The 14,501-nt window shown below is 31.8% G+C and overlaps 1 protein-coding gene across 1 annotated transcript; it reads left to right on the top strand.

The window, feature by feature from the left end:
* The first annotated feature begins 9,559 nt into the window (after positions 1-9,559).
* On the top strand, positions 9,560-11,449 carry LOC125868560 (strigolactone esterase D14). Its single transcript, XM_049549194.1, has 2 exons — positions 9,560-9,969; positions 10,825-11,449. Exons 1-2 carry the CDS (start codon positions 9,593-9,595, stop codon positions 11,252-11,254), a joined length of 807 nt encoding a protein of 268 aa, XP_049405151.1. The 5' UTR covers positions 9,560-9,592; the 3' UTR covers positions 11,255-11,449.
* The last annotated feature ends 3,052 nt before the right edge of the window (positions 11,450-14,501 follow it).

The following is a 14,501-nucleotide window of genomic DNA, read 5'->3' as shown; positions in this document are numbered from 1 at the left end:
TTTTTTAATTTTATCTCAAAAGGAATTTCAAAAGGTTAAAAATATTAAAGTTTTATTCTCTAAAATAATAAATATGTATACTGCACTAAATCTTAACATGACATGTTAGTATTAAAATTAAAAAGTTGTCATTTTTAAAAAGAAATTTCTTTATAAAATAGACTTAAAAAAAGTAAGATACATAAATTATATATTCATATTCTCGCGTTACTAAAAGTAAAATAAAAACAATAAAATTAATTAAAAATAATATTCAATTACCAAAAAAAGTTCTATTTAGAATAACATAACAATTGCCATGTAAAGTCGCACGAGGAAATATATACTAATATTAAACAACAAAATAAAGTGCTACTTGACTATATATAGGGGTTCATGGTAAGGTACGTTATCATATTAAAAAAATCGATTTGATAATTTCAATTTTTAAATAATTATGGGGGATTTAGGTTCCATGAGATGAGCATTTCGCAAATTGAGAAATAAATTTTACATCGTTATTCTACTATATGTCACATTATGATCATTCCAAATTAATTTAGTATAATTCATTATTTTTAAATTTGATTTAGTAAAGTGTGTTATACTAATTCGATAACCATAATTAATATATAGTAGAAAATAGTGATTTTTGTTAAAAAAAATATAAATTATAATATACTGACAAACCTTACACATACAAAATATTCAAGAAAAACAAAATCAGTTCTCTTTGTTAATTATTTATCATGCGAAAGGCATTCAATCAAGACAAGTATTTACCATAAAGTTAACATAATCTAATAGGTAATAATTAAAATGTACAAAACTCTTACCAACAAAAACAAAAAGGAAAAAACAAAACAGAAATACGAAGATAGTAAAAAGGAAATACCCAAGATTAAGTTTTTATTAAACAAATACTGCAGCAATTTCCAAGATGATATTAAATGAGATTTGATTTAGTATATTAGAACTATTTTATTATTTTACTTTATAAATATTTGTAAGTTTTAATTAAATATATAGTGTTATAAATATTTATAAAAATATAAAACCAAACTTTTAAAATTGCACACTAAATACCAAAACAAATGTCGTATTAACATAAATCATCATATTGAAAAGTTTAATTTCAATATAGTAATTCAATATGTGTATTGTGTAGCGATGACAAACAATGCAAAACAGGGTGATTACCGAGCAAACCCGTAAAGACTCTATCCCACACTGCCCCTACATTAATTTTATGAGTTTTTTTCTTTTGATAACTAAGTTTGATACTAAAATGAAAGTCATATTTTTTATTTTTTTCCACTAAATAGTATTAATTTGACACTAATTTTTTTTCTCTTTTTTTATTTTATTATTAAGGCCCTAACTATTATTTACCAACCCACATGCGTGATTAATAATTTTTTTCATAATTAGGGGTAATAGGAAAAATATTATGTTAATTTATTTTCAAATTTAGAAGGGAGTTGGTCTTTTGAGCAATTAGATTATGTATTAACACAATAGAGTTTTAGGCCAAAATTATCCTTAAACTATACTCTAATCTTAGGTTACATTCTTAAAATATCATTCTTAGCAGAAAAAAATGCTTCAAATATTTAAAAATTAACAATTTTCACTGTTTTATTTGATTTTTTCATAAAACTAACAAATCCCATGCACAAAAATCAAGTCACTCCTTCGTATTATTATTATTATGAGATACACTAAAAATATTATCATGAACTTTTTTGGTAATTGAGTTTAGCATTATTCAAAATCTTTTAATTTGAGAGATTTTTTTGATTTATTTTTTCATGTGATTTAATATTAAAAAAAATTATTAGTTGAAATATGTTTCTTCTCAATTGAATCTGCTCGTAGTGGTGTTTATTGGAGACTTCCGTTTCTAATTATGGAAATTGAAACTCAAATGCGAGACATAGTCAAAATTTTGATCACTTTAATATTAAATTGCCCTGAAAAATTATTAATCTAAATACAATTTGACTTGAAAAAGGAGAAGATAATTAAACTCCAACTTCTTTTAATTTCGTTGGTAAATGAGAAAAAGCCGATCACATATTCTCACACCTTCCTATCATATTTTATTTCAGTAAGCAATGGTATCCAAAATATTTAATATATATAGATAGAGTAGTTTTTTAAGAAGGATAGCACCACTTGTCATGAGGTTAGGTATATATCGAAAGCTTTCACATGATCCCTATAGACTATAGTTGAGACAAGATAGACAAAGATTGTTTATTTATATCCTTGAATTATTATGGGGTTTTCTATTTTATGTAATTTGGCCAAGATAAATAATCTCGAGATGATTTTCTTTTTGTGGCCTTCTAATAACTAGCTAGAAGAAGAACATTTTTGTCTCCATGTTTGCTATTTTTTCACATGAATTTTTGAGGTTAAATAATTGTTATTAGTAATTGATCACTCACATAACATCAATTTTTAATTTAAAAAAGATAGATCATCTACTTTTAAAATTGAAAAGACGATAAATAATAGTAAAATCGAATAACCATCTACCTTTACACAATAAAATTTGTAAGTCATATTTTAATATGTATGCAATATTATAGATTGTTCAACAAATAATACATTCAATTAATATCACAAACGTCATGTGGTGATGTATTTGCCTTTTCAATTAGAAAATGTTTAACAACTCACATTTCAAATATGGTATTGATTTGTATTTGATTTATTTAGCAACAAACAACTCTGTCTAAATAATAAAGTTCATCACCTAATTTATTTAAATAAATTTACAAGTATAAATAAAAACATAAATCAAGAAAATAAACAAAATGATTAAATGATTTTGAAGGGTAATTTTATCCTTACATATATTAATCTCATGGTATTAAATAGTATGTATTACTAATACCACAAAATGAAAGGTATTAGTTATAACACTCTGTAATATCATGTTGGGTGTATAACTAAATACATGTATTAGTTATACATAGATTCAAAATTCCTATCAAACATAGTACTAAATAATATCATACATAATACATGAACTATTTTTGCTAATACACACTATCAAATGACCCCTTAATTAGCTAACCATGAAGCACTTTCTACAAAGTGGTGTCATTTGATAATATGTGTACACAGAGGCGGATCTAGGATTTGGAGGTCCTCGGTGTCACATCGTTCAAGTTAGATAAACGGGTCGATTGTTTTAATTTTATGTTACAATTCGGGTTATTATCCTTTTCAATTTTTATAAACAAATCGATCAAACATGCATGTTAGTAATATTTTCTTTTAGATATTCTGTGATTAGAGATAACTAAACAATTCAAATTTTTTTTTAGGAATTAAAGGCCTTGTTCACTTAGACTTTGAGGAAAAAAGAATTTTTTTCACATTAACATTTTAGTTTGTATAAACCATCTTATAGTGTTAACTAAATATATTCATATTCCATTGACTTTATGTGTTGTTGCAGCTATATAGTAGAGAGAATAAAATTGTAGTTTCAACCTAGTCATCTTACTTAGCAAGAATGTCGGTGAAGATCGAAAGAATCTTTAAATTGAAAGAACTCTAGTAATAATATTCATCATTTTTAAAACTTATATTTTTTAAAAACTACAATTTAAATACATTCTTGATACTATTTATCAATAATTAGTGAAAGTTAAAAAAAATTAAGAATTAACTAAGGTGAAAAGGAGTCAATTTGAATTAATAAAGTATAGTAAATAAATAAGAATGAATGGAAGAAAAAAAAATTAAAGCCCTTCACACATTAATAAAAAAGAGACAAAGAAGAAAAAAAAAAAAAAGCTTCACTGCCGCACAAAAAAATAATGCTAGCATCGAGATTCGAACTCGCATTGCATGTATGGCATATTAGACCTTTCACCATTTGAACCATTCATCACCTTGTTTAGTGGGTGGCAAAGTTAATATATATTATTTTCTGATACATATATACATATATATACAAAGATTTTTCCGAAATCGGCATCCTCACCCATACCCTTAGATCAGCCCCTGTGTGTACATGTATATATTCTGATTTTTCAGATTATACATATAGATAGAGTAAATTTTTGATGAAGGATAACACCAGTTGCCATAAGGTTAGGTATAGACTATAGTTGAGACAAGATAGACAAAGGTTGTTGATTTATACCCGGTCAACATGATATTTTCCACTTGATTTTAGATTTTACATTTTAAATTTTGGTGTATATGATATTGTTTGTTAGTAAAGATCAAAGATGATGTCTTAATTAAGTAAATGAATGAGATGATATGAAGGTGGCACTTGCGTTTGTTTCGACATAAAGGTAGAAATTAAAATGGTCCTCTTTTAGTATTTATAACGAAAGCAACCATTTATGATAATATAGTAATATAAATATATAGAGAAAAATTCGTTTAGTAGATAAGCTATATTGTCATATTTACCTACCACTCACTTATATAATACTCTTTCTTTCCCAATTTATGTGAGACATTTTCCTTTTTTTTAGAGTCAAACAGTTTAAGTTTGTCCAAAACTTTGCGCATAAATCTTCATTTTTTAAAAATAAAATTTATATATTTGTAAACTACGTAAAAATTACTATAAGTCATAATAATTGACAATCCAAAATATATATAAAAAAATATCATCAAAGATAGACTTGTTTGAATCTCAATATTCAAAACATGCCACATAAATTAGGACAGAGCAGAGGCAGAGCTAGGTGAGGGTTCGGACGAACCCAGTAGCTTTTTCGTAGACCATGTATTTGTACTAAAAAATTAAATAAATATATATGTATATTAACTTGTGAACCCCTAACAAAATTATTTGACGGTTCAGTGGTAAGGAAGAGACCCTAGAAATGCCTTTCATGCTAGAATTATAAACCACTCTCTTTTTCTTAAAAGAAAATTTAGAATCCACAAACTCTTAATCTTGACTTCGTCTCTAGGACTCACGGGAGTAAAAGGACAAATATACCCCTGAACTGACGTAAATGGTGTGCAGTTACCCTCCGTCATACTTTTGGGACATTGATGCTCATGCCGTCCAAAAACTAGAGCATATATACCCTTCACTCTAACTGGTATATATGCTCTAGCTTTTTGACGGTAGGGGCACCAATGTCCCAAAATATGATGAAGGATATCTGCATATCATTTACGATAGTTTGAAGGTATATTTATCCTTTTTCCTGAAAATTTTTAATATGGTTGAGGCCCAACCAGGGGCGGCTCTATGCTTTGTAAAAGAAGGCTTATGCCTTATGTAACACCCCGTATTCGAAACAGACAAGAATGCAGATTTTGAAAAGTTGCAGGTGCAACTTACGGTCACCATCCACAGATCGTAGGTCAGACCACAGCCCGTGCTGGTGGTCTGTGGTTCACCACTGCAACCCCTCCCCAAACCAGCTCAGAAAATTGGCTAAGTCTCGACTTACGGACAGACCCACGGTCCGTGGTCTATGTCCGTGGATCAAGACTTCCTTTACCAGCCTCTGACACAAACTACGGTCGACCAGCACGGACCTTCATTCGATCCACGGTCCGTAGGTCTGACCGTAGATCGAAGGTTAGCAGCCAGTTAGATGAAAATTCTGATGGGTCAACTTCAGATGGTCATAACTTTTAGCACAAAATGAATTATGTGTCCCATCACCTATGGTTAGATAGATAATTGAATTATCTTTCCAACGCCACCATGTTTGCTAAATTCAGACCTCTGAGTAAAAAGTTATGACCATTTTAGTGAAGCCCTGTCGGACAGACTCGACCTACGGACCCAATCGACGGACCGTCAGTCCATTCCGTCGATCACTCCGACCGCAGTTAATTCAGGGGTCTTTTGGTCTTTTCCTATTTCGTTTAACCCTTAAGATACGTCGTTTAGACCCTAAATCATGAGGTTTTAATCAGTTTAAACCTAGAAACATAATTAGAACTTACCTTAGTCAAAACTTAGAAAATTAGAATCAAGAAGGAGAAAAAGGTCAAGAACCCTAGTTCAAGAACGCAGCGAGGTTTCTTCAGTTCCTGCCCTGAAATCGAAAGATTTCTCCGTGGAATTCGTCACCAGGTATGTGGGATTTCACTAGTGGGTTCCTTTCACCCATTGGGTCCCTAGAATTCAGTCAGTTTCTTGATTCCCTTATCATGAGACCTAGGGTTTCTAGAATTTCAACAGATCATCATGAATTAGTTATTTAGATGTTCCAAATCAAATTATCATGTTATTGCTCAGTTTATCGCATGAATTTCAGAACCCTAGCTATGTATTTCTTTAGTTCTTGAATTACACATGCTAGGTCAGATATTTCAGTATTCAGTTTTACATGCCTCAGTTTATGAATGCATCATTATCAGATTAATTATTGCATTCTCAGTTTGCATATTCAGTTTCGAGCTATCCAGTATTTACATAAATTCAGTCATAACCAGTTAACCACTTAATTCATTGGGAGTAGCATAATACCGAGTTGGACTAGGGTTTCAGCGTACCCATATAGTCCCAGAACTACGAGCCACGTAGGTGTAAGTCCCCTCTGTGGGCAACATCAGTTTAGTGATCACGCCAGCATGCCTCAATACTTCTAGCAGGGTATATTGGGTCCTCTCGATAGGGCGTATACATCGGACTCCACATTTAGCTCATGAGGTTTTATGTCGGTTATTAATAGCTCCCACAGTTCAGTTATACGCTTTTGCATTGACCATATTTCAGTACAGTCAGTATTCAGTCAGCATGTTATAAATTGGTCATTGCATTCAATTAGCTCAATATTCAGTATCTATATCATGTTCAGATTATTTCATTGCTTTATTGCTTTGTTCAGTTATATGTTATTTCAGTTTTACTCTATCCTGCATGCTCAGTACCTTTCAAGTACTGACGCATACGTGCGCTACATCTTCTCGTGATGTAGGTTCAGGTTCTTAGTATCCAGATCACGCTTAGATTGGTTCCCAGTCTTTAGTTCAACAGCACCAGTGGTGAGTCCTCATTCTTCGAGGACTGGTGACATGTTTATCTTTATCGCTTTTAGTCTTTAGTTTCAGTTTTGCTAGATCTAGTTGGGGCATGTCCCAACATTTCTAGTCAGTTTAGAGGCTTATTTCAGACATAGTTAGATTCAGCTTAGTGTTTTGAATTTGATATTTCTTTTGTATTAAACTCTCAAATTTGATATATTCAGTTATAGTATATGGGTATTCCCCATCTTTTCAGATTTATTTATGAATTAGCTTCCGCATCAGTTTATTATCTTTAGTATGCTCATGATCATGCCAGCAGGGTTAGCTTAGGATCACTTGTGGTCCTAGGTCCCGTGTCCGCGTCTTGTGGGCAGCTCGGGGCGTGACACCTTAGGCCCCCAAATTTTTATCAAGAATAAATTATGTGTTAAATTTTTATAAAAAAATTTGATTATTTATGATAAAAAGTATAATATTTTAAAAAAATAAAATTATTTCACCCACTTTAACATCTTTTGTGTACTTTATTAAAAATAAGAATTAATAGTGAAAAGTGTTGAACAAAGTGAATTATAAATTATTTTTATTTGTTTTTAAATTTTAGTTTCAAGCATTACAACATAGCATATTAAAATGGGGTATATCAAGTCATCAACTCTTGAGATTCTATGATTCTACTCTTATCTTTATTTAATATTTGTTAACTTATTACTTATAGAATTATGTTAACAATTTATATAATAATTGCCTCACTGAAAGGATGTTTTTCAATGTTGAGCTAATAAAATTTTACCTAAAACTAATAACTGAAAAAACAATAGTAAATACTACTCCCTCCGTCCCTATTTACTTGTCCATATTTCCTTTTTTGGTTGTCCCTATTTAGTTGTCCATTTTGACAAATCAAGAAAGGACAACAAATTTTTTCCTATTATACCCTTATTTACACTTCTTGAAAATTGTAAAAGTGTATGTTGTTTCCCTCCAATTTATTTCACTTGAATTCAAAGAAGTGGTTGTAATTTTGAAGTGACAAGTTGTCATAAGGGTAAAATTGTAACTTCACTGTGCTAATCATTGTTGCCTTAATCTGTGTGCCATTTCTAAAGTGGACAACTAAAAAGGGATGGAGGGAGTAATAATTTTCTTCTAAATAGTGTAATAAAAATAAAAATTAAATATTTACATATACGGAGTTTGTTTATATTTTAGGCCTCGAATTGAAATTTCGCTTTAGGCCCCCAATTACGTTGAGCCGCCCCTGGGCCCAACCAACAATAGTTGTGTGAGGCTCCATTCAATTTTTGACACTTGGATTTGTGGGCCTCATTTTAACACCACACACTCTCTCACCTTATTTTTTCCCCAAATTCCCCCTTTTCCCTCCAAAATATTTTAGCTCCTTGTTCAATATTCCTCTCTTTTTCACAGTTTTTTTTTAATTCTTTGTGCTCTTTATTAATTAGTAACTTGATTAGCTCTTTCTTTCCCATTAATCATTTCTGTCCCTCAACTAAATCAATTTAAAAAATTGCCACCTCTCAACCAATTCAACTAAAATATAATTATTCCTCGTAGCCTTAGAAAAAACAATCTTTTAAATTTTTTATTTTACATCTCAAAAAATTGAATCAAATTCCTAAGATACCTTTAAAAGATAAATTTTGAATGATAAATTCACACACACTTTATATTTGTATTAAGAAGTATTCACTGAATATCAAAAATCGAACTAAATAAAAATTTAGTCAAATTGAATATATATATATATATTGTGTGTGTATTTTGTGTAAAATTAAATGTTTACTTTTTTTATTTGTAATCTAGTTACTTTTTATAAATTTAATTCTATTTTTTCACTTTCTAGTTTGATTTGTAATTTTATTATGATGATTTTAAAAATTGATTTTATGTTCAAAATCACTTGTTTTTAGTCCTTTAATTATTCATTATTAGTTAATTCAACTGTCATCAATCAAAACTAAAAATTTAAAAAAAATTATACCCAAAAAAAGTTCACCAATGAGTAAGTGAGAGCATACCTATAAGTATTCTAAAATCACTCGTTCTTCAAATTTTTTTAGAAATATTTTGTACTTGGTGTTGCACTTATTATTGAAATTTAAGTTAAGAGTCTAAAAAAAAAAACCAAAAAAATATATAAATCAAGAAAAGAAGACTATAATTATAATGAAGTTCAATTTTTTAATCATATTAGCAATCACGGGGAAAAAAGGCTAAAACTTGAATTGATATTAATTTACATATTTCTATTTGACTTTTGAAAAATAAAAATTTAAGATTATTAAAAAAAAGAAGTAAATACTTATTATGAAGAAAAGGGAGGAATTTGAAAAAATGAAGGTGAGAGAGTGTGTGGTGTTAAAATGAGGCCCACAAATCCAAGTGTCAAAAATTAAATGGAGCTTCACACAACTATTGTTGGTTGGACCTCAACCACATTAAAATTTTTCCTTTTTCCCATAATATAATGAATGGTGTCTATATCGAAGAGCCGGCCGCACCCACTAATCAATATGCTGCATCATATGGTGTTGGCCGGCCAATAAACCTCTTCCTTTGCTATATATAAAAATATATAGTAAGTAGCTATAATAGCAATAAGTAGAAAATGGTGATATTGGATTTATTAAGAAATATGAATGGAAGAATAATAGGGTCAGGAAAAGAAACAATAATTCTAGCACATGGATATGGAGGAGATCAATCAATTTGGGATAAAATATTGCCCAAATTATGTGAGTCTTACAAGATTGTTTTGTTTGACTGGTGTTTTTCTGGTGCTAATCTATTAAAACATCATTTTGATGCTGAAAAATACTCTTCCTATGAACCTTTTGCTGATGACTTGATAGCTCTTGTTGATGAAATGAAGTTGGAATCTTTTATATTTGTTGGTCATTCCATGTCTGGCATCATTGGTTGCATTGCTTCTATCAAAAGACCAACACTCTTTAAAAGGCTCATCCTTGTTTCATCTTCTCCAAGGTTATTCTTCTTTTCTCTTCTTACTAAATTCTTTCACACTTTAATTTCTTACTTCTTCTTTACTCCTTTTCCTTCTAATAATAGTTGTGCACTATTGACTTGACACGATCTTTAAGAAACAATAAATGATAAGGGTAATCTTATTCTTTGACTTCATTAAATTTAATGTTTTGAGAAATATATTAGATGATAAATAGTATTTAATTGCAAGGATTAAATAGATACAAAAAGTAAATTATCTCTTGATTATCAAAATTAGATAAATATTATTGGACAGCTATTAATACTACTCCCTTTATTTGTCACTTGGTACAGAGTTGTTATTAGTACTGGATTTTTCATTTACTTCTTTGTTTGCTTTGAACGCATCTATACCAATAAATAAATTAGGACCCACTTATCCTAATCTCCTCTTTCTATTCCTTGTTTCATTTTAGATGATATTTTTTTTTAGTTAATTGAAAAAAAGAATGATAAATATAATGCTTTTGAAACTTATTTAATTTTTAACTTTTTATTTTACTCTTTTGATACTTTTATTCCTACAGAAATATCATAAATTGTAATTTTAGTATGTGTCAAAAGTCTTTAAAGTTCTTTCTTTCTACAAAATTTAAAACAAATTGTTTCAAAACAATTTGAAAGTTATCCCGGATTAATTATTCTGGGACAATTTATTCCACCATATATATGAGATAACTTATCCAATCACTATGGTATAAATAATTGAATAAGTTATCCAAACTAGACAATGACTATTTTTTTTTTATCCCAAGACTATTTATTCTTGTTTCTCACACCAAACGATCCCGATCTACTCTCGTAACTATGCCATTTTAATTTTGAATCGTGCAGGTTCATTAACGTGGAAGATTACGAGGGAGGTTTCGACATAGCAGAGATGGAAGAGATGTTTAGAAACATTGAGGAAAAGTATGATGTTTGGAGTACAAATTTTGCTAGTATAGCTGTGGATCCAAGTGATCCTCCTTCTGTTGACAAATTTGATAAATGCTTGAAAAGAATGGGAGTTGAAATTGCATTACCTTTAGCCAAAAGTGTTTTCCTAAGTGATTATAGACACATTCTGGATAAGGTGATTACCCCATGTACCATAATTCAGACCAAGGTTGATTTTGCTGTTCCAAACTCGGTTCCCACCTTCATGCACAACACTATCAAGGGAGAATCCACTGTTGAAATCATCAACACTAATGGCCATTTCCCGCAGCTTACTGCTCATCAAGAATTCCTTAATGTAATTCATAGAGTCTTAACTTCTTAGAACAAAATATTATACTATAATATGATCATTTGTGGAATAATGTACTAGTGATCTTGTATCCATGACCTTTATTGGATACAAGATGATACTAGCTAGCTTCGTTTTTTGTTAGGATGATTTGTATGGTTGTTCGTGTCACACTTTGGGCTAATAGTGTTTTGAATGCATAGTTTGTCAATTTGGTTGCGAATGATTGAAATTTGTTCTATCGTGAGGTGTTTAATTTCTTAGGTTTCATTTTGGGTAAAATAAAGTATTTGTTTCGCGTCGTCTTTGTTTATAAATCATGCATGAATAACTATAACATTAATCTATTACCCAATCGAATAATCTTAGATTGCGTAGCAACGACATAAATTGTTTTGTCCATTCTCCATCCATATAAAAGCAGCACAACTAGCTAGCCACTATTTTGTTATGTCAATGCTCCATCCATCTAAGATATGGATGTAAGCAGGAAACCAAAATACAGTAATACAAGCCAACATATATATCAACAAGTCACAATAGATATAGATTTCTAGTCACAAATCTTGACTTAAAAACACATGAAGCATGTCCCATATGATCACAATAGCATATAGCAGTTCTCTCATGGAATCTACACACAAATTGTTAGTCTACCAGTGTGGTATCTGAGCCAGCCATTGTTAGTGTACCAGCGTGGTACCCGAGCCAACGATATGATATTCTGTACCAAGAGTGGTACCTGAGACAACCAACAATCATAAACAACTTGCACAATCACACACAAGATGAACGACCACACTTGAAGCCACAAGTAAAATAAATTGGTTCATTGCATGAGATTATCAACATGATGTATTCAGTCCTTGAGTATCTCCCGCATTCATTGCACAAGTAATACTATAAAGCAATTAACATGCAAACATTACATACACTAGAAACAAACAACCATCACCTACCTCGAATCAAGCCTAGAAAACTCAGGACCAGAGCTTTCCTTTTTTGGAATGTCTTGGCTTGTTCTTGGTCTAAAGCAATAAAATAGACAATAATCAATGACCAATGGCCTAACAATACCCGAATTATACTCGGATCCTAACCGTTAGGCCAATTATATTATCATTCCACCCAACCATGGCTTTTTCCCACCATTAATTCAAATTAAAACCCTCCCCCAAGAGTAACACTCTAGATTCTATGGACCAAGAATCGAATCACAAGTTAAGGGAGAAATAAATCTTATTTTTATCGAAAATAACGATGTAAAATAGGTGAAAAATACCCTAAGTCACCTCTACAGTTCCCCAAAATGAGATAACCAAATAATGATTGGTTTTGAAACTTCTCTGCATAAAAACCCGACTTACCCTTCTATAGCAACCCTACCCGCTATAGTGGCCTAGCCATAGAGGGACCATCTGATAAAGAGGTATCAACTGCTATAACGAGAATTAATTTCATTCGCTTTAGCGGCGAGACACCCGCTATAGTGGGTTTACACAGAGGTAGTAGCTCAGATCCCCAAATCCCCTATTTCGCAACATAACCTCGAACCTTGGAGTTCAAAAATAACCCTTTAACACCAAGTTTGATATCGGTAGTTCTGCTCACCCGAATTCACTTATGAAAATACCCATGAATTCCTTAATGTCTCAGCTAATAGAAAACCCCACCCAAGCATAGGCATTACCACCAATTCCTTCCTGGATTACCCTAGACCTCACCTTCCTAATATTTCATTGAGACTAGCCTAGCCTATGATTTACAAGTTACTATTCAAAAAGTTTTTTGGCCCAAAACTTTAACCATTGGTCTACCCATAATGACCAGAAGGGGTTTTTACAACATGTACTGATTTACCCATAGCTCGTTCCCGAGCAATTCAATAAGAAAAAAGCTGGGTTAAGTTAGGAAATAGTGTATATCTGAATCCTAAAACAAGTGAGGGTACTTGTCTTGCATGTCCCTCTCGGTCTCCCAGGTAGGCTTCTCAATGGACAAGGCTTTCACGAAATCTTTACTGATTTGATCTCTTTTGTCCTCAACTTCCGGACATTCTGATCAAGAATCGCGATCGATTTCTTCTTATACTACAAGTCCTTGTCTAATGCTATCAAGTCCCAATTGATGATATAGTCTCCATTCCCATGGTACTTCTTTAGCATAGACACATGGAAGACTGGATGAACTCCGGACAAGTTGGGTGGTTGTGCTATCATGTAAGCCACTAGCCCCACACTATCGAGAATCTAGAACAGACCAATGTAATAAGGGCTAAGATTACCCTTCTTGCCAAATCTTATAACCCCTTTCATTTATGACACCTTCAACAAAACTTGTTCACAAACCTGAAAGGTCATGTCTCTTACCGTATGGTCTACATAATTTTTTTGTCTGTTCTGAGTTGACAACAACTTGGTTTGGATGCTCCTTACCTTCTCTTGACCTTTCCTTACCAAATCCACCCCCAAAGGTTTTACATCACTAGTTTCAAACCACCTTATAGGTGATCTGCATCCTCTCTCATACAGTTCCTCGAATGGTGCCATTTCTATGTTGGAGTGATACCTGTCATGTTGTAGGAGAACTCACATAAAGGCAAGAGTTGACCCAATGACCTCCAAAGCCAGTTACACATGCTCTTAACATGTCCTTCAATACTTGAATCGTCCTCTCCGACTAATCATCAGTCTACGGATGAAAGGCTATAGTGATAGTGAGTTGAGTTCCCAATGCTTCATACAACTTACCCCACAACATAAAAGTAAATCGACTGCCACAGTCTGAAATGATAAAGAGGGGGCACACCATGCAACCTTACAATATCCTAAACATAAATCTTTGCCAACGGTTAAGAGTTATAATCCACTCTAACCAGAATGAAATGGGTTGATTTAGTCAACCTGCCAACAATGACCCAAATTGACTCATACTTTCCGGGAGTCTTAGGAAGTCCTACCATGGCATCCATGGCTATACTTTTCTACTTCAACTTCGGAATGAGCATTCTCTAAAGCAAACTATTAGGCCTTTGATGCTCATATTTACCTACTGACAGTTCTGACACTTGGATATGTATTCAATGATATCCTTCTTCATTCCAGGACATTAATAAAGCCGCCTCAAATCACGATACATATTGGTTGCAATCGTATAAATCGAATATCGCAAACCATAAGACTCTGCCAACAAACTCTGAGTCAAATCATCAACCCGAGGAACATAGATCATTCCTCTAAAACTGAGCATACCATGTGCATAGAGAGAGGCATCTTAAGCC

This window comes from Solanum stenotomum, chromosome 6 (assembly GCF_019186545.1).
Source record: "Solanum stenotomum isolate F172 chromosome 6, ASM1918654v1, whole genome shotgun sequence".
Classification (NCBI taxonomy): domain Eukaryota; kingdom Viridiplantae; phylum Streptophyta; class Magnoliopsida; order Solanales; family Solanaceae; genus Solanum; species Solanum stenotomum.
This window is presented reverse-complemented; position numbering and strand designations above follow the sequence as displayed.

Coding starts and splice junctions, on each gene's coding strand:
- LOC125868560 (XM_049549194.1), top strand. CDS start 9,593: ATGGTGATATTGGATTTATTAAGAAATATGAATGGAAGAATAATAGGG. Junction 9,970..10,824: donor CTTGTTTCATCTTCTCCAAG/GTTATTCTTCTT, acceptor TGAATCGTGCAG/GTTCATTAACGTGGAAGATT.